The sequence below is a fragment of the Gracilinanus agilis genome, chromosome 1 (assembly GCF_016433145.1).
Source record: "Gracilinanus agilis isolate LMUSP501 chromosome 1, AgileGrace, whole genome shotgun sequence".
Taxonomy (NCBI): Eukaryota; Metazoa; Chordata; class Mammalia; order Didelphimorphia; family Didelphidae; genus Gracilinanus; species Gracilinanus agilis.
In genome coordinates this window covers 750928550-750955158 of record NC_058130.1, presented here as the reverse complement: position 1 = coordinate 750955158, position 26609 = coordinate 750928550, and the positions used below count along the sequence as shown (strand labels likewise).

General features: G+C 51.1%; 1 protein-coding gene across 1 annotated transcript in view; it reads right to left on the bottom strand.

Moving 5' to 3' along the window:
• Positions 1-26609, bottom strand: part of NCOR2 (nuclear receptor corepressor 2) — a 210691-nt gene that overhangs the window by 53557 nt on the left and 130525 nt on the right. The window contains exons 24-26 of the mRNA XM_044685401.1: positions 25179-25321; positions 9623-9770; positions 3399-4047 (exon numbers count right to left, since the gene is read on the bottom strand). Of these exons, the coding sequence (XP_044541336.1) occupies positions 3399-4047; positions 9623-9770; positions 25179-25321 (940 nt within the window). The remainder of the gene's footprint in view (positions 1-3398; positions 4048-9622; positions 9771-25178; positions 25322-26609) is intronic.

Here is a 26609-nt window from a genome sequence, read left to right as displayed (position 1 = left end):
CAGCCCCAGAGGCACCCTGAGGGCTCCGGCCTTCCCCCCCCCAGCCCCAGAGGCACCCCGAGGGCTCCGGCCTTCCCCCCAGCCCCAGAGGCACCCGAGGGCTCTGGCCTTCCCCCCAGCACCAGAGGCACCCGAGGGCCAGAACCATGAGCACGGGGCCACCCCCCTATTCTGCTTTGTGCCAGCAAGGGCAGGGGTCACCCGGATTGTGCTTTGAAGTGTGGGGGAGGGAAAGGGCCAGGAACCTGGGGAAGGGCCCCAGGTCTGACACCCGCAAGATAACAGGCCAGCCCTGTCTCTGTCTGAGCCTTGTGCGGTATTAATGACGAGAAGGACATCGGTAACAGCCAGGAACATGGAGATGGGCTTTAGAAGGTTTACCCACATCTCACTTGGTTGTCACAGCTCTGGGAGGAAGGAGTTACTGAGCGGCTCCATTTCACAGATGAAGCTGAGGCCGAGATGGACGTGGCTTGCCCAGGGTCCCTCAGCTAGTAGATGTCAGAGGTAGACTCTGAACCCAGGACTTCCCATGGCAGCTGGGAGCTAAAGCAGATGGAGTATTGGACTCCTTCCTCCCTTGGGTATCACGGCAGAGGACGGCCCTTCAGGCTCAAAACCCAGGAGTCCCCCCCACCCCCCTCCTCTCAACTCTGCCCCCGTATCCAATATGGCGCCACGACCTGTCACATGGCCCTGCCCCCTCCAGTGCAGACCCTCATCTCCGCACAGCAGCTGCAGCTGGCTCTGCCTGCCTCACGTCTCTCCCCAATCCATCGTCTATTCAAACTCCAAAATGATTTTGCTAAATCCTACGTCTGATTCCATCTCTCCCCACTCACTGCACAAGCTCCAGTGGCTCCCTAGCACCTGGAGGACCGAACACAAAGGCCTCTCGTTGGCATTCAAAGTCTTTCCCAGTCTTCTTGCACCCTATCCCTCATCACAGACTCGGATCCAGAGACACAGGCCTCCTGGTGCCCCGCCAGGTCTCAGTGCCTGCATTTTCTCTGCCTGTCCCCCAAGCCTGGAGCGTATTCCTCAGCTCCACTGACCGACCTCCCTGCCTTCCTTCAAGCCTTCCCTCCGTTAATCATTCCCTCTTTATGCTGTCTGGAGCTTGCTTTGTATATCTCTGTCGGCATGTTGTCTCCCCCATTAGGCTGTAAGCTCCTTGAGAGCAGGGACTGTCTTGCTTTTTACATGCGACACATAGTAGGCATTTAATAAATGTTTACTAATTGATTTAGAACTGGAAGGGACTTAGTCAGAACCTCTCAATTTAAAAGTGCATAAACTAAGGCCTTAGAGAGCCTAATTGTAAAACACTTAGCCTAGTGCCTGGCACATAGTGGGTACTTATTCTTTCCTTTTTAAAAAAAAATCAAACCAAAAAATTTATCTATTTTATCCATTTTTTCATAAAACCAATTCTTAGTGTTATTTATTATTTTATAGTTTTCTTACTTTCAATTGCATTAATCTCTCCTTTGATTTTCAGGATTTCCACTTTGGTGTTTAATTGGAGATTTTTAACTTGTTCCTTTTCTAATTTTTTTAGTTGCATACTTAATCCATTGATCTGTTCTTTCTCTAATTTATTGATGTAAACATTTAGATACATAATTAAGAAGTGCTTATTGACTGAATGAAGACTTGAATTCAATTTCTGCCTCAGACACCTACTAGATGTCTGGCTCTGGGGCACATCACTTAAACCTCTCTTGACCGGAATCTCCTCATCAGAAAGAATGCCCTCCCTTCCAACTACAAACCCCCAATACTATACAACTCTAGGACCAGAAAAAAGAGCTCTACTTGGAGTCTGAGGATTTGGGGATCAAATCCTGGTTCTGTTGCTTATTGGGCAACCTTCTCATATCTTTAAAGAAAAGGGTTTTAGATTAGTTGACCTCTATGCTCCCTTTTGGGTCAACATTTAGGAGCCTCTGACTCCCAAGCTCCTGTCCCACTGGAATGGCCTGTGTGGTTGTTTGAAAAGCTCAGAGGGGACACTGATGTTTAAGAATACCTCCCCCCCCCCCCCCCCGAGAATTCTTTTCCAAAGCAAAGGCTTCCACGGATCTCATTTATATGGGCAGGCTTACAGATCTGGGAAATTCCACTTTTCAGAAGTGGAATCTGTATTTTGTTTCCATCTTCCATTTTTAGGGAGAAAAACCCTCAAACTATTGAGATTTCGTTTAGAAAACAGTTCAGAACCTTCTTGTCTTTTGCTCAAACCTTAAATAAGCAGAGAAACCCTGGAGGTCCCCTCTACAACCCAGACATTCTCCCTGATGGAGGCTGGACCAGGTCAAGAGACAGAAATGGAAACAGAGTGTGTGGGGAGGGTCAGGAGTTGGGGATTCAAAAACTTCAGTTAAGAGGGATGCCTCAGGGGCATGCTGGAGCCAGCTTAAACCCTCTTCTAAGATTAGCCAACTTAAAATTGGGTGAATGCTAACCTCCTAACTAAAAGAATGAAAACTGGCAAATGCTATAATTCAGGGCCTGATTTTTTGTTTTGTTGATTTTCTAGATTTAAAAGGGAAATGAAGAAAATATTAATATTGATTAAATGTCAAAGAGTATCGGGGAGATATTTTGGTTTTTTAATTTCTGGACAGCTGGTTATTGAACATTAAACATTTCTCAGCACATCTGTATCCTAGGTTTCCATCGATGAGGGTATAAGGACCAAAGAGATTTTACCCAGGACCTCAGATCTTCTGTAGCTGGGCTTAAGGCTAGATGCCTGGCCTCCTGGGACTCCAAAGACTCTTTCCACTGAACCAAAATAACTGTGGACTGATTGACATGCAGCCAAGGAGGGAGGAAAATCTGAGTTCATGGGATCATGGATTTAGACCTGGAAAGGACTGAGAGCCCTTCCAATCCAGCACAGATGAGGAAACTGAGGGGAGGGGTGAAGAAAGGGAATCGACATTTATTGAGTTCCTACTGTACACCGGAGACTCTTTTGAACCCATCTTAAAATCAATACTGTGCATCGGTTCTAAGGCAGAAAAAGGATAAAGGCTAGGCAATGGGAGTTAAACAACTTGCCCAGGGTCACAATTAAGAAGCATCTAGGCCAGATTTGAACCCAGGGCCTCCTTTTGCAAGCCTGGCTCTCTAGCCACTGAGCCACCTTAGCTGTCCCCAGTGCTAAGCCTTTTTACAAATGTCATCTCATCTGATGCTCACAGCAACCCAGGGAGGTAGGTACGACTGTGATCCCCATTTTACAGAGGCTGAGAGTGATGGGAGTTACACAGGGGGTTGGTGGTGATGGCTAGGCCTGGAGGGAAGGGAGAGAAGTCAGGGGAGCCCCGGGCAGACACAGAGAGGAACTCCCCTCCCGCCCAGTCCCCGTGGTCAGTAGCCACACTCACCTGTTCTTGTCCACGGCTTCCTGTTCGTCCACTTCGTCGGCACTGCAGGTGGCACTGGAGTCGCTGTCCGGGTTGGCCCCCGAGCCCTTGGCCGCCTTGCCCCCTTCCTTCTTCTCGACTTTGAGTGCCCCCTCAGCCCCGGCCGCTGCTGCCCCTGCAGGCCCAGCCCCGCCGCCTGCACCGGCCTCCTCTTTCTTCTCTCCAGCCTTGGCCTTGTCTGCAGCCTCCTCCTCGGCCTCCTTCTTTATCTCCTTCTTCACAGCCTCCTCCCCTGGCATCTCGGTTGACCCCTCCTCCTCCTCCTCTTCTGTCTTTACCACATCAACCACCAGCTCCTCGGGGGGCTTCTCCTCCTCTCCGGGGTCCGTGCCGGGCTCTTCGGGGGCCGCCGTCACCTGGGCCGCGGGGGCTGCTGCGGGGCTGGGTGTGGCAGGGGCCGGAGGGTCGGCGGGGGGCATGGAGGGAGCAGAGGGGTCTGCAGGGGCCGGGGTGCCGGGGGCAGCTTCCTCCGTCTTGGAGGGGGGCTCTGCCACTGGGCCTGCCTCTGCGCCCTGGGCCGGCGCCGCCTTGGGCCCATTCTGGCTGCTCTCTTTGGCCTCGGCCCTCGGAGAAGGGATGCTCTCCGTGTCAGAGCTGTTGTTGACTGCGGCTGGAGAGGAGAAACAAGGAAGATGACCCGTGAGAGCCGCTCTCTGTAAGGCCGAGGAAGCCCGCGGGGCGCCCCCCGGCCAAGCAGCCGGCTCAGCCCTGCCCGCCTCATCGGAGCCCACGGCATCCCCGAGACGCGAGGCCTACGTTGTCCCCGTTTTACACGCCGAGAAACTGAGCCTCGGGGGACGGGGCCAAGATGGCCGCCGCGCCAGAGCCCGAGGCCTCTCCCGTCTGCCGCAATGCCGTGGCTGAGCCGCCACACCACTGGGCAGGCACATTCGGGCGCACACCGCCCTCCCCCTCTTTTCTTTCACCCTTCAAGGCTGTCCCAGATTTATTTAACGTGGTAACTCTTGGGGAGGGGCGGCCCGACAGGCCTGGGAAGGCGCTCAGATAAACGGCGAGGGGGACATCGTCGGAGGCTCTCATCCGCGGGCAAGAAGGCCGAGCTGGCACTAAGGCCAGCCCTGCCAAAGGGGGAGTCTGGACCGGGACACGACGGTCAGCTCCGACCGCCTTCTTACCAGAAACGAGTAAAGCCAGAAGAGCCAAGACAGTAAGGTCAGAAGGGCCTGACGAGCCACGGCAGGAAACGGCATCGAGGGGACGCCTGCCCTGCTGAGCCCCGGCCTTCTCCTCTGGGGGTCTGAGCAGAAAAGCCAGGAGAAGCCCGAGAGCTCCCCGCTGCGGCCTGCTTGACCCCGAGGCCCCACACTCCCACAGAATCCCGGGGTGTCTCCGCTCTCCGTCCTGGCGATTCCTCCCAGAAGCCTTCCGTCCTCCCTCTCCGGCTCTCCCTTCCATCCCACACGTCCTCCTGCTCCCCCCTCTCTCCATGGCACCCCCAGCTCCCCCTGCTGACGGAGGAACGAGCCCGGCTCCGTGCACAAGAGGACGGTAGGTTGGGCTAATTGGGCTGGGAAAGAGCAGCCTCTCATGAGCAAGGCAGACAAAAGCAGGGTCGTTCTGGGACACGTGTCTGTCTCTGGGCAGGCCAGGCTGCTTCGGTGGAGAGGCCCCTCCTCCCAGCCAGGAAAGGGCAAGAAGGAGGAGGGTCGGGGCCCCTGAGAAAACTTCAGAGACCAAGGCTCCTTCCTGGGCCTCTTAATAACAAGAATTAATAATAATGGGGCAAAGCTCTTGACAAACAGGACCTCACAACGACCTATCATTCACAATTCACAGGTAGGGAAACTGAGGCAACGCAAAATGCATTGCTCAGTCACATGGTCAGAAAGGGTCTGAGTGTGGGATTTCAGCTCGGATCTTGCTGACTCCCACACCGCCCAGCTGCCTTCTTTTTCTAGCAGCGCACCTTCCATCTCAGACTCAACGCTGTGTCCTGGCTCCAAGGCAGAAGAGTGGTGAGGGTGGGCAATGGGGGTCAAGTGACTTGCCCAGGGTCACACAGCTGGGAAGGGTCTGAGGCTGGATCTGACTAGGACTTCCTGTCTCTCACCCTGGATCTCAACCTCCTGAGCCATTTAGCCGGTCCCACAGCTGCCTTCTCAAAAGACCAAATCAAGGGTTACTTTCTCCAAACCAAAAAAGGGAATTCGAAGTCCTCCATGCTAAAGCAGTTCTAGATGGGAGCTGTTGTCCTTAGCCTCCATCTGCACAGTGCCAAGGATGCTGTCGTGAGAGCCTGCGGAGGGGAGAAGCTTACCTCCTAAGCCCCGGGGCCTGGGATCGAAATCTGCCTCACAGAGCTTGGCTGGGAGACCCTAAGCAAGCCCCTCAAGTTCCTGGTGCCTCGGTTTCCTAATCCCGGAGATACTAATGGTACCAACCTCAAAGGGCAATTCCGAGGATGCTTTGTAATCCTAGCAAATTAGCTATTGCTATACTGTTACAACATGCTAGTTACTGTTATCATTAGAATCCTATTTATTTAGCAATAGTCTGTAGAGCCCAAGAGTAGAAGGGCATCCCCCCAGCAGGATGGGGACGTGTCCTGGGGCCATTTCTACCTGAACCTCAGTAAACGGACACTTTGGCAGAGGTGGGGGGCTATGGGTAAGGAATAGTGCATACAATGTCCATCCCCATGCCTAGCATGCCCAATTCCAACTCTTGTGCTCCTTCCTAAGCTGCCCCACGCTTAAAAAGAAAAAAGAATGATTAGAATTAACTAATAATAATAAGGATGATGAGGGTGACGACTGAGATTTCTATGTGGTTTTAAGTGTTTTATACATCATTCCTTTTGATGTTTTTAAAAACGCTTACCTTGTAGTACCAATTCTAAGACAGAAGGACAATGAGGGCTAGACAATCAGGGTCAAGGGACATGCCCAGGGTCACACTGCAAGGAAGTGTCTGAGGTCAGATCTGAACCCAGGTTCTCCTGGCTAAAAGCCTGGTGCTCTATCCACTGTGCTACCTTGGCAGCCTTTCCCCTGCTTTTCCTAAGCACCCATACGCCCTGGGACTCAGGGAGGGTGGTGGGACTGACGATGACCCCTGAGATGACCCGGGCTTCCCATTTTCACCCTTGTATTCCCAGGACTTCATTTAATAAATACTTGGTGACTCTGATGAGAACAGATTTAGCACTGGCCTCAAAGATTGTTTACTCCAACTCCTTCATGTTACAGATAAGAAAACTGAGGCACAGAGTTAAAGGCCTGGCCTTGGGGTCCCCCATGCATAGAAATGGCAGCCTGGGTGCCTCCCTCACACGGCTTCTCTCTCTTTAGCAACCAGAACACTGAGCAGGGAAGACCCAATGGGGGCCAGGGCTGGGGGAGACTCTAGGAGGTCTCGTTTTATAGAGTGTTTCCCAGACATCAGCTCCTCTGGTGAGGCAGGAGCCCTTATTATGCCCATTTTCCAGACAAGGATACTGACTCATCCAGGATCACACAGCTCGTGGATGATGGAAGCAGGTTGGACCCAAGTTACTATATTTGCATCCAACCATGTGTGGGAAGGAAGGAGGAGCCCAAGTGTGGCTCTGAAGTGACCTGAGACAGGTGAGGGAGGATCTACTCTGCCTTCATGTTATCCGGCTCTTCTTCTAGAGGGGTGAGAGGTGAACAATCTGTCAGGGTGGCCCAGAGCCCAGACTTCCTAATCCTGCCCTAGGCAGGCCCGATGTTTTAGAAAGTACGTGGTGGAGTCCTGGGCTCAGGCCCCGCCTCAGCCACGGATTCATCCTAAGACCTCAGAGGAAAGCCCCTTCCTCTTTTTAAGAATGGGGCCAAGTCAGGGAAAGCAATGGATTTGGAGACAGAAGCCTTGGGTTTGAATTCTAGCCCTGCCACAGACTGGGATATGATTTGGGACAAATCCTTCTGCATCTAGTAAAAAGGAGACATTGTGCTAGAGGATTTCTAAGGGCCCTTCCAGCTCTTAACAGGTGTGGGGGGGGCAGGATAAAAGGCGCCTGCCCCTGCCTCCCTCCCAGGGCTGACGTGGAGGACTTCTCAAACAGCGGACACTCAGGCGCTTTGTCTCCTGAAACGCTCTTATGAAATGTGAAGGTTCCCAGTGCCAGAGCAGGAAGGTCCATCTGGTCCCCCACAGATGTACAGAGGAAGAAACTGAGGCCTGGAAGGGGCTTAGAGGCTGCCTAGTCCAACCCCAGCAACATGGAGAGCATCAAATGGAGGTTCATTCAGAAGCCACAGGAGTCAGATTGAAAGCAGCAAATTCACTCATTAGACAGAGGAGTAAACTGAGGCGAGCAAAGCCACAGGGACCCTACAGACCACCTCATCCAAACTGACTCTCCCTCTCCCCCTTTCATTCTTTTCTCTCTCTCTCTCTTCTCCCCTAACCCCTTACTTTCTGTCTTAGTAACCCCAAGGCCAGGGCTAGTCAATGGGGGTTAAATAACTTGCCCAGAGTCACATAGCTGGGAAGGGTCTGAGGCCAGATTTGAACCCAAGTCCCCTCACTCTAGGCCTGGCACTCTATCTACTAAGATGCTCAGCTGCCCCCCAAACTCATCTTTTTTAAAGGAAGAAAACAAGTGTTCCAAAGAGAAGTGACAGCTAGAAGAAGCCAAGCTGGATAGGATTTGAACTCACATCCTCTGACTTCCTATTTCGGTCTCTTTCCACAGCGCCATGTGGGACTCTTAGGACAGGAATTAGACCACCCTCCCACTTCCTCAAACCCCAAATGTTCTTTCCAAGCAACAGCAGGAGGCCTTGTGGCTGCCGCTAGCAAGGCCAAGCCTTAGAAGGAGCGCTGAGCCAGGGGAAGAGAAGCTAAGCTAGAGCCTTTCCATCTGGGGCCTGTTGTTGCCTCCAGAATGATGCAGGACCAGGCTGGCATTCTGTGGCTGAGTCACAGAGCCCCCCCACTGAGGAAGATCTGCCAGGAATCTGCTTGGTAATGAGTCACTTAAAAAAAAAAGAACCCCAAACAAAGGCTCAAAGAGACCAGCAACTTGCAGGCCCTGCGTCAGGCTCCCAACAGCCGGCATCCCTCTGCACAGGGCTTGGCCGGTGAAGCTGGTGGCTCGGGCCAGAGACCACCCTGGAAATCTTGCATAGACACACATGCTTCAGCATGCAAAGTCCAAGTCCAATGGGTGTAGAACTTTAGACCTTAAAAATCTCCCGTCCCCAAAAGTAGGGCTGATGTTTCTCAGCAGGCTTAGACCCTCCAAAAGCCCCACCTCAGCATGGCACAGTCCTGGCCCCAGGCAATAAAGGCCAGAGGCTTCCGCTTACCACGAGGGTCCTGTGTAAAATCCTCCGGCACTCTGGGTTTCAGAATGTGGCCCCCTCCTACCTTTCCAAACACTCCATGCCGCTGGCCTCCTGGCTGCTCCTTGCTTGCCCTCTCCGTGGGCTACAGCACCTGCGCTCTCAGCCCCGAGGCCTGGATTCTCTCCTCGGCTTCCTTCAAGGCTCGGCTAAAATCCTCGTCCCTTCTACAGGAAAGCCTTCTCCAATCCCCCGTCATACCCAGGCTTTTCCTCTCTTGGTCACCCCCAACTTTTCCTGTCTGGAGTGTGTTTGTAGAGCTGTTTACGTGTCTCCCTGAGCACGGGGACAGGCAGGTGTGGGGGAAGAAATGTTTGGCAGCAGAACCTACCCAGTCCCTTCTCTCTCCGGAGGCAGCTCCATTTTTACCTTGTTTAGGGGGAAGGGGAAGGAGAGGGCAAAGTGGGGGCCAGGGCACCTCTCGTCTCAGGGGAGAACTTCCACACCCACACTGAGCACATCTGGGGGCAAGAAATCCCCGGAGGCCAAGGACTGATCTCAGAAAAAACCTCTTCAGGAAAAGGGGGGAGGAGGGCAAGCAAGGCCTAAAACCTGAATGAACTGAGAAGGGAAGAGACCCGGCCGGCGCCTGCCTCTTACACACACGCACAAAGGACCATCTTGCTGGCTGCACAGCACCAGTTTTTACCCCATTCTGAACGAAAAAACCAGCAAGCCCTCATCGTGTCACGAGCAGAGAGGGACGTGAGATGCAGCCCGGCCCGATCCAGGGCACACGTGCGGGAGAGAACAAGAAGAGCTCCCTCCCCCGGGACGGCCGCCACGCGCCTCCCGAAGCGCCCAGCATCCATGCCAGCGGGCGCCGTCCCGCTCTGCCTCCCCTTCTCTTACCATCCGCCTCCTCCGCCATCTCTTCCTCGTTGCCGCTCATCCCCGACACCTCCATCTCCTCGTCCTCCACCACGGGAGGGAAGGCGGCCTCCTCGCTGGGCACGGCCGCCGTTTTCTTCTTCTTCCGTCGCGCATTTCTCTCCTTCTCCTAGGACCCAAAGGAGAGACACTCAGCCCAAGGACCAAGCCCGGAAAGCTGGGCCAGGCCCCGCGGTCTGACCGCCGCTTCCATCCATCACAAGCACTCGTCAGTTAGGGTGACTACCAACACAACACAGACGAGCTTGGGGGCGGCTGGGGCAGAGGCGGGGAGCGCGGGGCCATGATGCCGCACAGAAGGAATGATGCAGATGGAGCTTTACAGCTGGACGGAACCCGACAAGTCCACTAGCCCAATGCTCTCATTTGACAGATGAGGAAACTGAGGCCCAGAAAGGCCCTGCTCACGAGGCCTCAGAGCCAGGATTCAAACCCAGGCCCTTTGACTCCCAAATCCAGCAACTTCTCTAACAAACCACAGTCTCATTTAGTCCAAGCTTCCCATTTGAATAAGGAAACTGAGGTCATGAAAAGATGTCTACCATGGTATGTCTCAGGGTCATAGGGATTAAAAAAAAGTTGGAAATTCAGGTCTCTTAAGTGCAAAATCCAGGATTTTCCCCACCATTCCATGCCTCCTTTACCAAATCTAATTTCCAGTCATTCTTCACAGATTGGCTAGTCCCACATTCCCCAAGAAATCTGTTTAAACCCACAGGGATGGCTTTCTGCTCTCCTCTCCCGAAAACCCAGAGCAATTTTTTTTTTAACCCTTAACTTCTGTGTATTGGCTCCAAGGCAAAAGAGTGGTAAGGGTAGGCAATGGGGGTCAAGTGACTTGCCCAGGGTCACACAGCTGGGAAGTGTCTGAGGCCGGATTTGAACCCAGGACCTCCCATCTCTAGGCCTGGCTCTCTTTCCACCAAGCCACCCAACTGCCCCACCTAGAGCATTTATTGCCTCCACCAGAGTTCAGTCCTCGGTTCTTGGCTGGCTCATGGGCTCTCTGACTGCACAGAATGGTGGTCTCAGGCTTGGGAAGCCTGGCTTGGAATCCCAGCTCTGACCTTTAGTCACCTCTGTCTGCCACCTGTGCTGGGCAATTTCTTCCTCCTTCCTCGACCCCGTTTCCTCACCTGTCAAATGGAGATGATGCCACCTGCAAGGACTGTTATAAAGATCAAAGGAAGCAGCATCCCAAGACCAGGCAAACGCTGAAGTGCCCTGTTCTGTGAATGCTCACTGCCTTTCTTTGGGGGCTGGAGCTGGGACTTCAGGGAGCCCCAAAGTGAAGAAACTCCCCCCAGGGCACGTCTCAACACCTGTTTCTGCAACTTGTAGCCTTAGTGAGTGGTTTGGGGGCAGCAAATGCCAGGCTAAGTGCCTTGCTCAGGTCACGGGCCCAGGAGATGCCAGAGGCAGGACGTGAGCCCAGGTCATCCTGAAGCCACTGACCAGCAGTCTCTGATATTCGTACTGCCGTCACGATTTGACCTAGACTCCTAGTTTTATCAGCGAGCAGAGCTTCCAGTAAAGATGCGCACTGGCTACGCTTCCACAACTCAGTCCTAGCTGCCTAGAGTAGCTTGTTCCTAGGGTCACAAAGGTCCTAGTAGTGAGTCAGCAGTGGGATCCGAACCCAAGTCATCCTGAGTCCTAGCATGGCCTTCTGCCCACTGCCACGCTGTCCACTGGTACCAGAAACAGAAATTATAGCAGGGTGGTGCATCAGTTAGGGCTGGTCTTGGAGCCAGGAAGACCCAGGTTTATGTCCACCCCGTGTGGCCTTGGGCATACAATTTCTCAGCTCTTTAAGCAACTCTGAAGACTATGCCTTACAGAGGGACGGGAAAAGAAGTGATTAAGTATTTATTTAGGTAGCACCTACTATGTGCCAGGTCCTGGACTAAACACTGTAGACACTGCAAGCAAATATGTATAAAGCAGGTTATATGCAACAGAAATAGGAAATACTTAACAGAAGGAAGGCACTGAAATTTAGACTGTTTGGAGAAGGTTTCCTGGAAGAGAAGGGACTTCATAAATGTTTGCCGATGTGCAAGATGTCTCCATGAAACACCAAGAGACAATTTTAAGAAGTAAAAAGAATAAAAACAAAACAAAACAGAAGAAAATGTGAAATAGCTATTAAAAAAATAAAACTGACAAAAAAGATTGAGAGACAATTTAAGAATTATTGGACTAATACATGTAATTGGGGGGAAATAATATCAAAATTAAGAAAAGGAAATTCAAAAAATGAATTATTGAACTACCTTAAAGCCATGATTAACAAGAAAAAAAAAGACATATTTCAAAAACTTTAAAAGGAAAACTCCCCAATTATAGAACCAGATGGTAAGAAAGAAATTGAAAGAACCCACCAATTGCCTCCTGAAAGAGCTATGAAAATGAAAACACCTTGGAATATTAAAGTCAAATTCCAGAGCCCCTAGGTCAAAAAGAAAATACATCAAGCAGTTAAAAAGATACAATTCAAATACTGTGAAACCAGAGTTAGGAATACAAAATATTTAGTGGTTTCCACATTAAAGGGACAGGTGGCTTGAAAAATGAAAAGCAGAAGGCAAAGGAGCTGAGATTATAACCAAGAATAACCTACCCAGCAAAACTGAGTATAATCCTTCAGGAGAATAAATAGATATTTAATAAAATAGAGGATTTTCAAGCACTCCTGATGAAATGACCAGAGCCGAATAGAAAATCTGACTTTCAAACATAAGACTAAAAAGAAGCATAAAAAGGTAAAAGAAAAGAGTAATCATAAAAGGCTCAATAAAGTTAAACTGATTGCATTCCCATACAGGATGATGATACATGTAACTCCTAAGAATTTTTTTATTTTTAGTGCAAAAGGAGTCTACATAGAGGACACGTGTATGAGTCAATTATGCTGGGATGATCTCCAAAAAACATGAACAGGCAAGAAAAAGCGATGCTCTGGGAGAAAGAGAAAGGAAGAAGTAGAACGGGGAAAATGTTCTCACCTAAAACAGGTTTACAAGTGAGAGGTTTTATAGTAGAGGGCTTTTGGGGATGGGAAGAAATTCTTGAACCTCACTCTCATTGGAATTGACTCAAAAGAGGGAAGAATATGTATATATAGACTCAGGTAGGTATAGAAATCTCACTTATACAATAGGGAAATGGGAAGGGGCAAAGACAAAAGACATAGGGGGAGAAAAAAGGGAGGGTAGATCAAGAGACACAGTGGTCAGAAGCAAGATAGGATAGGCAGGAGAAAGATAGAAGAACAGAAGAAAATGTATTAATCATAAATGGAATAGTGAATGAGATGAGCTCACTCATAAAATGAAAGCAAATGGCAGAATAGATCAGAATTTAGCAATATGTTTTTACAAGAGACATACCTGAAGCAGAAAGATACACGCAGAATTAAAAAAAATTAAAGGGGCTGAAGCAGAATCTAATATGCTTCGAGCTAAAGTGAAAAAAAGGCAAAGGTTGCAATCATGCTTTTAGACAAAGCAAAAGCAAAAATAGACCTAATTAAAAGAGATCATCAGGAAAACTTCATTTTGCTAAAAAACTACCATAGACAATGATGTAATATCAAAAAATTTTTCAGCAAGTTTCTCTGATAAAAAATCACATTTCTCAAATATTTGGGGAAGAATCATATTTCTAAAAATAAGAGCCATTCCCCAATTGATAAGTGGTCAAAGGATATGAACAGGTTGGTTTAAAAAAAAAAAAGAAATCAAAGCTATCTATCCTTATATAAAAATGCTCTAAGACACTATTGGTTAGAGAAATGCAAATTAAAGCAACTCTTTGCATTAACATCACACCTATCAGTAATGAAGAGTGCTAGAGGAGATGAAAGAAAACAAGTTCGATTATAAAGAGCTGGTAGAATTGAGAAACAAGTCCAACCATCCTAGAGAATAATTTGGAACCATGTTCCAAGAAATATAAAACTGTGCATGCCCGCAACCTAGAAATACCACACTTGGTCTGTACCCCAAAGAGATCAAAGGCAAAGGATCTACACACAAAGTATTTAGAGCAGCTCTTCTTGTGATGACAAAGAAGGAGAAACTGAGGGGATGTTATTCTGTCAGTTGTGGAATAGCTGAATGAGTTGAGTAGTTGTATGTTCATGGTGACAGAGTACTATTGTATTGTAAGAAATGATGAGGCTGGTGATTTCAGAAAAAACATGGTAAGATCTACATGAACTGATGCAAAGTGGAATGAGAAGACCCAGGAGATCACTGTGCAGAGTAACAGCAATGCTGTAATGATGATCAGTGTGAAAGACTTGGCTACTCTGATCAAGACAGTAATCTAAGACAACTCCAAAGGACTCTGGATGAAAAATGCTATCCACCTTCAGAGAGAGAATGGCTCAATTCAGGTACAATTTTCTCACTTTATTTCATTATTTTTTTGTAGTACAGTTAATATGGAAATATGTTTTACATGATCTCACACACATAATTGTTATTATTTTTCTAGCCTTCTCAATGGGCAGGGAAGGGAGGGAGGGAATTTGGAACTCAATTTAAAAAGAAAAGAATGCTAAAAATAAATAAATAATAAATTCCAGATGGGATAAAAAGAATCTACACTCCCAAACATAAAGGGGAGGGTAAAAGAGGTCCCCCAAGCATCAGTAGGAAGAGCTACCATTTCCCTCCAGCACCAAGAGAGGTCCCAGGGCAGCCACCATCCCCTTCCCTCCCTAGTCTGGCCCTGAACTCAGAGGATTCCTTCAGGGAGCCTCCAAAAAGCTCCTGAGCTCCACTGAGCTGGGATGCGGAGGAAGGTTAGAATTACTGTGGGAAGAGGAAGGGGGAAAGGTGGGAAGGACTTTACTTCTCAAATCTATTTTTATCAGGTTAGGATCATTAGCATTTGGGGCCAGACAAAAACCACTCAAAGGTACTGTCTTTGGGGAGCTGAAAACAAAATTGAGACAGCAATGGAGGAGAGAGAAGTGGGAACCCCAAGATAATCTAGAGCTTAGGGCAGTTAGGGGTACCCCAGAGGTGTGCCAACTCCAGAGAACAAAATGTCATGTATTAGGGTATGGGGGGGAAGTTCTGTTGATTTCCAAGGAGGGTATCTTTGTCATACCCATTTCTGATCAGCTATGCCTGAAGCAAACTCAGGGCCAGAGAAGAGAACATTTGGTGTAGATCGTGGATTCTTAAGCTGGGGCCCACAAACTTTAAAAATCTATCCATTTTGGTAACCAGGTATCAACAGAATTGGTTCCATTGTACCCATGTACACCATTTCATGTATTTCAAAACATGACTGAGGGGCAGCTGGGTAGCTCAGTGGAGGGAGAGTCAGGCCTAGAGACTGGAGGTCCTAGGTTCAAATCTGGCCTCAGCCACTTCCCAGCTGTGTGACCTTGGGCAAGTTACTTGACCCCCATTGCCCACCCTTACCAATCTTCCACCTATGAGACAATACACCAAAGTACAAGGGTTTAAAAAAAAAACAAACATGATTGTGAGAAGGGATTCAGAGGCTTCACCAGCCTGCCCTGCCAACGCAGCCCGGAATACAAAAAGGTTTAAAAGCCCTAGATTTGGACTGGGGGGTCTGGGTTTGAATCCCAGATCTGCCATTTACTCAAGCCCTGGCTCATCTTGGGTAAGTCATTGACCTCCATAAGCTATTGTTTCTTTCTCTGAAAAATGAGGGATGTGGACTGCCCGAGGGGCCCTCCAGCTCTGGACCAAGATCCAAGGGGCGTTGTACCAGGGGGCACAAACTGTGGCTGGAGTCATGCTGATTTGGAGTGGGGGTCTTCAGTAGTAGGAGGCCCTGAGACATGTATGCCTGTGCATAGGACACAACAGGGGACAAAAGGAAGGGGCAGACTGGGCATCAGCTAAAACTGTAGGATACGCTCCATTTCCCACCTCTCCAAACCAAGGATGCCCTCTGCCCCCTGCTCTGCCCCCACCCCAAGTTCTTCATTATGGTGTGTGATCCTCAGAAGCAGGGCCTAACTTTCACCTTACATGGATCCCCAGCTAAGCTTATGATAGTGGCTGGTACACAGCAGGAGCTAAATCAATGCTTCTCCACTGACCGCCACACACAAAGGCCTTTCTTGATGATTTCAGCCATTGTTCCTTGCCTCAGATTACTTTTTCTAGGTTTGGTGTTTATTGATCAGAAATACATACTTCAGGATAAACTCCCTGTAGGGTGCCTCATTTTTGTCTCTGAAATAAGGGAGGCTGAGCATTACAGTGTAAGATTGCTGGGTTTCAAGTCAGAGGACTTGGATTAAAATTCCAAAAAAATATAAAAAATAATTACTTATTTTTTATATGAACTGAGATGTTCATCCTCCCTGGGCATCATCTGTAAAGCAAGGGAGTTAAACTCAAAGGCTTCAACAAGCTGTGGCCCTATGAACCATGAGGTAGCCAGATGATACTTCCTAGCTCCCTGGGCTAGTCACTAACCTTGTTTGCCTCAGTTTCTTCATTTGTAAAATGAGCTGGAGAAGGAAATGGCAAACCACTCAAGTACCTTTGCCAAGAAAACCCCAAACGGGGCCACAAGAAGCTGGACACAGCAACATGAATCTATGATTGAGGCTTACTGCCTTGCGTGACACTGGGAAGTGCCTTCGCTTCCCAAGGCCTCGGTTGGCCCCACGGCCTTTAAGATCCCTCCCAGGTCTAGGTCTAGGGTCCTCGGGCTGCCAGGGCTCAGCAGAGGGGGCCTTGCATGCCCTTAGCACGGAATCATGGCTGGCTGATCTGAATGGATCCTAATGAAAGGAGACCCTGGAGAGCTCCCCAGATCAGGCAGGCAGAGGAGACAGACACAGGCTGTGTGTATCGGTTTCTCCTTGAGCTCCAGGACCCAGGAGCGGTGAGTGAAGCCAGGCCAACGTAAATAAATAAATTAAGGGAAAATAGGCACGGATGCCAGCGATTATATAAGCCTCACTAAGGCAAACAAGCACCACCCCAAGGCCGGCTTCCTGCTGACTTCCCACGTAACAATGCTTTGGCTGGATCCTGTGAGAATCGGGGGATGGAAGATGACACTCACTGCAGCGACTTAAAAGGCCTGACCTGCTGTTTCCTCCTCTCCCCCCAGGCCAGCCAAAGGGCAACAGCCCACCAGGAACCAGGCCCGCCACGTCAGATTGGGGGGCTGCTATTGGTCTAGCCCAAGGGACGAGGGGAGCCAGGCCCCGTGAGGCCCAGAAGTCTCCACGCTGGCCCCCTCGACGGGAAGGGCCTCAGCCTGCTCCGCTGCAGCCCAGACGGAGGTGCCGAGGAGGCCGTGCAGCACGAGTGCCGAGGGAGGGGGCACAGAGGGGCAGATTTCGGCTTCTTGTGCCCCGAACAATTAGAGGGGAGCTTCCAGACTCCTTTGCAAAGTCTTCTACAGACGCCCTCCAGAGGCTTTAAGATGCACCATGATGAGGACGGTACAGAAATATTCTAGAAATACTGCCTGGCAATAGTGCATCGACTGTACTAATTCCTAAAACAGAATAATGACCGTCGCCCCCAAGCCCTGCAACAAGCCTGGGCGGTGGCTGCAGTGTAGTGGACCGGGGCTGGCCAGGGCACGTCTGCCCAGGTCTTCCGGACCTCGGGCTCCCCCGAGGAAGTCTGCGAGCAAAGCCCTGCGCCCGTCCCCTACAGAGGGGCATTGGGGGGGCATTCGGACTCTTGCCTTTGGAGAGGGTTTATTGACATCTTCTAGGACCAAATGCTGGCACTGCTGAGGGGAGAAACAAAAAACATAACAACAGGAGCAGGACCCGGAAGGTCCCCTCCAAAGTCACTCCCCTCCCATTTTACAGATGAGCAAACGGAGGCCCGCAGAGGTGAAGCAGTTTGCCAGTCACCCAGGCAGGTCTCCCGACTGAACCACTGCTCTCTGCTCCACAATGCGCTGGAGAGGACGGCTGTTTCTCGGGCTGTTAAGGATCGGAGACGGGATGAAGGCAGAAAGGAACAGACAGGCTCGGAGAACATCCAGCCTCTTCGGCCCGCTGTGGCAGGGATGGGATACTCATTTTATAGACAGGAAACTGAAGGAAACCTGGGAAGTTCTGGGAGGAAACCTCAAGAGGTTGCTGGAGTTTATTTATAAAAAAGAAGGAAAAAGAAGCCCGGCACCTGTGCGTGGGTCTCTCGGACACTAAAGCTAATCAATCAGGTATGGAGGAGGAAAGGAACAGGGTTTGAAAACAGACGATCCACTGGGTGACCGTTGGAGCCCACGGTTCAAATCCTACCTCTGACACCACTTGGGCGACTACAGGGAAGTCCCTTTGTGTCTGTGTGCTTCAGCTTCCTCCTCTGTAAAATATCAGCCTCGATGGAAAGGAAAGCCGTGTGTATGTTGGTATTTGATCACTAAAAATGGGCCCCGAGGTCCCTTTTGGCTGTCCGTCTTGTGACTGAGTGACATGGGTGGGACTGCCAGCTCTGCCCAAACGACCTTGGCCAAGTCATTCTCCCCCCCGCAGGTGGGCTGGGCGATGGCCTCTGAGGTCCCACTCAGTGCTCACTCCGGGACTACAGACTGAGAACTAAGCACTAAAAAGAGGGGAAAGCCCCTTCCATTCCCGGGCCCGGCTCTCCCCTCCAGGGGGCCATTTAGCTCGGAAAGCCGATGGACTGAGGCTCTGGGATTCTCAGAGCCCAGGATTCTGCCGGACACGAACAGCAGCGCCCAGGAGGAAACCTGGAAAGCCCCGTGCCAGGGCCAGATGGAGAGATGACGGGAAGATAGGCACAGCCTCGGCCAGTGGCCGCAAAGGTCTGGGCTATTCTGGGAGGCTTCGGCCTGGGGACGAGGTCACGAGCCCTGGGCCCGCCTGCTGCCAGGAAGCATGGCAGCTGAAGCATCCATCTGAGGCGACTCAGGACCAGAGAGATGCAAGAGGAGGCGAAGGCCTGAGGCCTGGGAGCTCCCAGTGGAGAGGGATGGAGCGGGGAAGAAAAGACGAGGAGTGCGAAGGCCAGGAAATCAGGCCACAAAAAGGGCGCTCTGGAATCAAGGGCTCGGCCAGGTCTTCTGCCCCCACCAACCAGAGGCATGCCTTCCTCACTATGTAGAGTATAGGAGGGAGCAGCGAAAAGCAGAGAGAGAGGGAGAGAGAGAGAGAAAGGGAGAGGGAGAAGGAGGGGGGAGAGAGAGGGAGAGAAGGTGTATGTGTATGAGAGAGAGAGAGTGTGTGTGTGTGTATGAGAGAGAGAAAGGGAGGGAGAGGGAGAGGGAGAGGGAGAGGGACTGATGACAAATCTTGGTGAAAAATATTTGGGTGACATGACTATGAATTGAAGCTTATTAAAGGAAGCTTGATGGATAAAGTCCTGGGCCTGGAGATAGGAAGGCTCATCTTCTTGAGTTCAAATTTGACCTCAGATACAATAGCTGTGTGATCCTGTGCAAGTCATTTAACCTATTTGCCTCAGTTTTCTCATCTGTAAAATGAACCAGAGAAGGAANTCAAATCTGACCTCAGACGTTGCCTAACTGTGTGACTCTGGACAAGTCACTTAACCCCAATTGCCTAGCCCTTGCTGCTCTTCTGTCTTAGATAGGATGAGGGTTTTTTTAAAAAGAGAGGAAAGGAGAGGAGAGGAGAGGAGGGGAGGGGAGGGGAGGGGAGGGAAAGGGAGGGGAGGGGAGGGGAGAGAAGAGATGGAAGATTTTCTGCTACAGACACTATGGGGCTGGGGGAGGAACAAATACCGAGCGGTTTGTCTATGCAGAGGATTGACTTTGTGTCTGTCTGCCCTCTCCCAGAGGCTGAAGCAAAGAGGCAGCCTGGGATTACTAATGGGGAGGAAGAGGGCTTATAAAAGATTCAGGAGCCATGGTTTCGAGTCATGGCCACAGCTCTTAGTAGTGGGGGAGGACAAAGGAGAAAGGAGAGAAAGACCCGAGAGGAGGCCTTGCTAAGTCCCAATGAAGCCCTTGATCCCTTACCCTCTCAGGGCTCGCCCTACTCCAATCAATGAGCCCACCAGATGAGTCGGGCTAGAGTCCTTCCTCACACTGCTTCCCAAGCACATTCGGTGCATCTTCTGCCTGGTCTTACAGCGGGGGCTGGATCTGGAGCCAGGAGACCTGGGTTTGGCTCGTGGGCCTCTGCTGTTCCAAGCCCCATTTGTGTGACCGGGCCAGAGCCTCGGACCTCTTTCTCGACAAAGGTGCCGTCCGCCTCCAAGTCTACGATCCTCCGATCTCGCCTGATAATCCCTCATTCATCGAGAGCTTCAAAGACATTCTCTCACTTGATCTCCGCGCAATGCTATGAGGTTAAAGCTATTCTTGCCTCGTTTTACAGATGAGGAAACGAAGGCTGAAGAGACCCCATGTCCTGGCCTCCTCCCCGATTCACTGGGCTGTGAGGAGGGTAAGATGAGATCACGCATGGAAGATGCTTTGAAAATGGCGGGGTGGTCCGGTCTGGTCCTGTGATGTCACCGGGCACTCTCCAAGAGCAAGCTCCCTGCCCTCCCTGTGGAGGCCTGCGAGGTCTCGGTGTCGACCGTCTTGGACAGAGGCCTTGGCCCCACAGGGTCAGCGGCCTGCGCAGAGTTCCACAGCCAGGAGGTGGCAGACGGGCCTCCTGGGCTCCGAAGAGGCCTCTCAAACATAAGCCATCTTCTCATGCGTCTCATTTTAAAGTTGAGGAGATTCAGGGAAAAATAGCCCAGCACAAGTCGCCCACCACCCAGTGACTTATTTTCTCTTTTAATTTTTCAATGGACTGGTACACGGGTGGATGAAATAACTGCTCTTTGAAGCTGGATAAAAGTATGAGACGTAAACTCATCCTCTGTACATCAACTGAGAGCATCTTCCAGAGCCAGAGGCAGTATTATTAGGTGGCACAGTGGACAAAGGGTTCAAGTCCTGCCTCTGACACTTTCTAACTAGCTGTATGGCCCGGGCAAGTCATTTAGGCTCTCTTGCTCTCAGCTTCCCCAGCTGTAAAATGGGCCGCTAGGTGGTGCAGTGGATAGAGAGCACTGGGCTTGGAGTCCCAAGTTCCCAAGTTCAAATGTGGTCTCAGGTACTTGCTAGCTCAGAGATTCTAGACAAGTCATTTAACCCTGATGGCCTCAGTTTCCTCATCCGTCAAATAAGCTGAAGAAGAAAATGGTAAACTATTCAGGTACCTCTGCCAAGAAAACCCCAAATGGGGTCACAGAGGGTCAGACACCACTGAAAATGACCAAACACCACCAGCAAAATGGAGGCCATGATAATCCCTATATTCCAGGGTTGCTGGGAGGAGGGCCAAAAGAGACATAGATGTAAAGTGCTTTGGGAACCTTAAAGCTAACGTGCTTGACTGGTGCATTACCCCAGGCTCTCCCAGAGGTGCCGGGCCTCTCTCTCTCTCTCTCAGCACCCACAGTCTCCTCCCTCCCACAGGATTTAGAGCTGAAAACCACACACACACACTGAGGAGCGAGGAGGTGCCCAGGTTCTCATAGCAGCTCAGCATTGGAGGAAGAATTTGTCAACAGGAGCTATTCTTAGTGGGGATACAAATAAGACAGAACAGTTCCCTTGGAATGCCTCGCTGTGGCACTGAGATAGCCCTGGGCCATCTGAGGGGAGGCCCTGCCAGGAGCCCAGGCCCTGGCAGGTTCTACCAGGGACAGTGTGGGCCTGGCAATGGGGCTGGGTGTTCAAAGGGCAATCCAGCTTAACTGGGACAGGCCCGTCACCAGAAAGCTAGGCCAAAGAGCCATGACATCTGTTGGCCCACTAATGAACTCTCTTCCAACTCTATTGAGCCATAGGTGGAATGCCCTGAGGGAGGGGGAAGAAGGAGGAGAAAGAGGGAGAGAGACAGAGAGGAGACCCAGAAACAGAGAGAAGAGAGAACTACAGAAAGAAATAGAGAGAGAGTGAGAGTAGCTCAAGAACTAACATCTGGAGGCAGCTAGGTGGCTAAATGGACAGCGCACCAGGCCTAGAGATGGGAGGTCCTGGGTTCAATTGGACCTCAGATATTTCCTAGCTGTGTGACTCTGGGCAAGTCACTTAACCTCCATCACCTAGACCAGTGATTCCCAAAGTGGGCGCTGCAGCGATCCAGAGGGGCAGTGATGGCCACAGGTGCATTTATCTTTCCTATTAATTGCTATTAAAATTTAAAAAAAAAACTAATTTCCAGGGGGCTAAGTAATATTTTTTCTAGAAAGGGGGCGGGCGGTAGGCCAAAAAAGTTTGGGAACCACTGGGCTAGCCTTACTGCTCTCTTCTGTCTTGGAACCAACACTTAGTATCAAATCTAAGACAGAAGGAAGGATTTAAACAAATAAATTAATAACTAGGCTCTGGAGTCAGGAAGAGCTGGCTTCTAATCCTAGCCCTGACCCAGACCTGCAGGGTGACCCTGGGCAAGTCACTGGCCTGTTGGTGCTCCCAGAATCAGGAATGGGGGGAAAGTTATCTGCATGGGTAGAGGGAGTCCCCTCACTTGGAATGCCACTGAACTCTTCAGATCGGACCAGACAGTAAGAAAGTGGCTCCTCTCGAATTAACAGATGACAAAGGTCTATTTCCAGCTCAATCCCCTTCGGTAGAGACGTGGTGGGAGGAAGAAAGGCGTCTTCGCCTCGCTTCTCTCCTGAGAACTACAGGCCTGGGACAGCGGACGAGTTGGTACTTAGAAAGCCCCTTCTCTGTGCCAGGCACTGAGCTAAGCATGGGATCCGCCCCAGTTCCAGAGCTCTGCAGGTCCCTCAGACCCCAAAGGGCTGGGAAGGACAGGGCAGGAGGCTTGGCTTCAGCAGAGGGCAGATGCCGTCATCCCCCGGGGACAGCAGGACCCCATGACGACTGACCACACGTTGGGGAAGGGCCGGGCCAGAAGGGAAGGAGAAGAGCTTTCCATTCCTCCAGGCTGAGGACGTGATTCATTCTTGCCCTCTTCCTTCCCCCATCACCTGACGCTCAGGGGGATGAGGCTGGCAAGCTGTAGGCAGGATGGAATCCCAGGCTGCCCTGCCCTGGCCTCGCTGAGAGTCACCAGGCGGGCAACGGCCCTCTCTGGGCCCTAGGAAGCTGGAGGGTGGATGTGGAGCCAGGACAGGGCTTTCTCCCAATACCCACTTTGGGGTTATCTTCACTAAATTGGGGACGATGGGAAGTATGTATTTAGAATCCCATGCAGTTTTTTAGAGAGATAAAACCATAGCCTGGCCCAACACTGATTTTGGAGTCATGGGCCTGGGTTCAAATTCCAACAACACCACTAACTTCATCTCTAAACCTGGACCAGTCACTGGGCCCTTTCTGGGTCTTAGTTTGCTCATCTGTAAAATGTCAGGGTTGGACGAGCCCAGGGAGGTTCTTCAGCTTTTGGGGGTCATAGACCCCTCGATGACTGTTCTAGAGACCTAGTTTAGGGGTCGTGGCTCCCTCTACCCCCTTGGCTTCCCTTTAATGACTTCCTTCCAGTAGGAATCTGAGCCTTGGTCCTGGGAGAGCCCATTCAGAAACAGCCACAGGTGCTGCAGGTGAGCCTCGAGGCTTACGTGGGAGAAACGGAGGAAGAAGGAAGGAGCCCTGGAAGGCTCTCCCTCCTCAGCTCCATCTCTCACTAGCTCCGGCAAGGCTCGGCTCCTAGCTGGCATCATCCCTGATTCCTCGATGGGTTCGATCCTCTCCTTCCTCAAATTATCCTGTGCCCGTGGCTAAGCACACAAGCACCCCGGGGGCAGGAATTATTGTTGGGGTGCTGTCAATCTTCCCTGTTCTCTCCCCCGATTTGGCTATCGCTGTATCCCCAGGGCCTGCACAGTGCCTGGGCCAGGAACTGAAACCCTCAAACACTTAGGCATGGAGGCTTTGTCCCTAGAAGCCTTTCCCAATCCGTGGTAATAGGAGTGTCTTCCCTCTGTTAACTGTTCCCTCGTTACTGGGCAGTGAGGAGGGGCAGCGGATAGGGCGTTGGGCTTAGAGTCCGAAAGACTTATCTTCCCGAGTTCAAATCTGCCCTCAGATATTTCCTAGCTGTGTGACTCTGGGCAAGTCACTTCACCCCATTTGTCTCAGTTTCCTCCTCTGTAAATGAGCTAGAAAAGGAGATGGCAAATCGGTGTCTCTGCCCAAGAAACCCCAAATGGGGTCACTGAGAGTCGGACAAAGAGCCTGCTCTAAATGGACTGGTCTGCATGTTGTCTCCCCACTTAGGACAGAGACTGTCTTTTGCCTGTTTTCAGTATCTTCTGCCCAATGTCTGGCACTTAAATAAATGTTCCTTGACTGCCTGGTTGAACGGAAGCCGCCTTACAGATCATCTGGACTCAGGAGTCTGTAAACTAAAAAAAGGCTCAAGTGCTCATATTCCAAGAGAATCAGGTCCTCTGCACTTCGGTGTATGCACTCACTGGCAGAGGGGTCCAAGGCCCAAAGGTCAGGAACTGACCTACGCCAAGCCTCTAGTCCCACTGTGCAGGGGAGTCAACTGAGGCCTGGGGGTGAGATGACCTGGTCAAGGTACAGCCAGCATATAAACCCATGTCCATCACTCTTCGCACTACAGAGGGAAAGGCCCTCGGCCTCCCTGACTTTTGTAGGGAGAAAGAAGAAGCATTTATTAAGCACTTACCATGTGCCAGGCATTATGCCATGCACTTTACAAATACTAAGCCTTTGGATCCTCACAATAACCCCGGAAGGCTTGTGCTATTATCATCCTTGTTTTATAGCGGATGAAACTGAGGCAGACAGGTGAAGTGACTTGCCCAGGGTCACACACCTAGTGAGTGTCCGAGGCTGCTTTTATACTCCAGCCTTCCCCCTTTCATCTCCAACATCCCATTAGAATATAAGCTCCCTGAGGGTCACGACTGCTCCTGCCTCCTTTGTTAGCAGTGCCCAGAACATATAAGAACTCAGTAAATGTAACTGAATAACTGGCCTAGCACTGAATTGCAGATGGAAAGCTCTTTTAAAAAATGCTTGGTGATCGCTTTCTGTCTCTGGGGCAGGGAGAGGAGGGAAGGAGAGAATTTGGAACTCATGTGTGAGAAAATAAGACATTAAAATTGGAATCTTGAAAAATTGGAAAAATAAATAATTCTAAAAAGAAAAAAGTAAAAACAATATTGGGAGGCAACTAGACAGCTCAGTGGATAAAGTGCCAAGCCTAGAGACCAGAAGTCCTGGGTTCAAATCTGGCCTCAGACACATCCCAGCTGTGTGACCTTGGGCAAGTCACTTAAAGCCCTTTTGTGTAGCCCTCACCATTCTTCTGCCTCAGAACAATACACAATATTGATTCTAAGACAGAAGGTGAGGGTTAAAAAAAAAATAAATTCTTATTGGATTGGATAGGATTTGGGAAACACAGAATCCCTCAGAATCTGCAGAGGGAGCCACCCCAGTCAACCTAGCAGCACCCTGCCCCTCGCCCTCTGTCTGGGACCCTTCTGTGGTGGCAGGTGAAGCTGGAGGAGAAGTGGTACAGGTGGACAGTGAAAGGACTCACCATTTTTAGCTTGTGCTGCTGAAGGATTTCATCCAAATTCTGCCTCTTCTTGTAGTTAAAGTAGAAGTTTTTACACTGGGACACTGTCTTGGACCCCACCATCCTGGCAATGGCTGACCAGTTCCTCCCATGTTCCAGGAGACCTGTGGCCAGAAAGGAAAGGTAAAGGATGAAGTTTTGTCCACAAGAAGGTGCAGCCCAGACGAGAGGCCTGGCGGCCTCCTTCCATCACAGGAGCTCCGGGCTCAGGAAGACCCTGGAGGTCAGCTTGTCCAACCTCTTTACTTTATAGAGTGGGAAATGGGGAAGGAAAGGGACTGCTCAGAGGCCCAGGGGTGGCCTGACTTAGGATCCAACTTTTAGGAAATGAAAGAAAGCTCTGCGGCCCCAGAGACCACCTCCCTTCATGGCAAGATAGGAAAGGTGGAGTGACTCAGAACCACAGAATTGTAAGGGCCCCCAGAGGTCACCTAGGCCCACGCCGGCACCGACCCAGCTCGGAGGGCTACAGGGACTGGCCACACATCCCTTACTGAGGAAGGATCAGGGCTGCTGACGCTGGCCCGTGACGGCGAACCCAGGGCCCACGTGCTGGGGGGGGGTGCTCCCTTTCTCCTCTCCATGTGTACCCCTCTGCCCAGCAGCCCAGTGGGAGCGCTTCCTCCTTCCCCTGCCCTGTCTGGGGTAAGGCGACGGCTCGCATGCAGTGTGAGGGTGCAGTTTGGACACTCGGTCTCTAAAAATACCCTCACTGGATTGAGGCTCAGAGGGTGGCAGCGGCCAAGCCTAGGTTGAATCTAGGTGTTTTAATCAAAAATATCCAGAGTTCTTTTAGTTCCCTAGGCGAGAACCGAGGGAAAAGGGGCAGCTCTCTATGGCTGAGCCCGGAGCCTCTGGAGAGCCCCAAGATCAGAATGAAGACAGAAGGGGGCCTCCTCATTCTCCTTCTGCCTGCTACAGGGCCCATCAGCCTGCACGAGTATCAGACGCTGACCCCGCGCTCCTCCCGGGCCCCTCCCAATTCCTGGCTGTCCAGGCCCTGGGACAGCGGGAAGCCAGCCGCCCTGACCTGGACACAACATTCCCAGCTGCAGAGAGGGGCCATGTGACACGGACTTGTTTTCAGTTCCCCACCAGGCCTGGGAAGGGGGTGAGCGAATAGGGCTAGGCCGGGGCCAGGACTTCCCTCACAACCATATACAGTCAGCACACATACCCCCCCACACTGCCCCTGTGGCCAGCAACCTCAGGGCTAGTCAAATGCACCCGGGATTTTTTAAGGACCACGAGGGGTCATCTCCTGGCAGCACCTGAGGGGGGGCGGACTGCCTTCCTCCTCCCCCTCTCTGTATCCCTGGGACCGTGAGGGTCTCCGGGCCCTCCAGAGCCCCAAGCATGGCCTAAGGGAGAGGAGAAGCAGAGCATCCACCA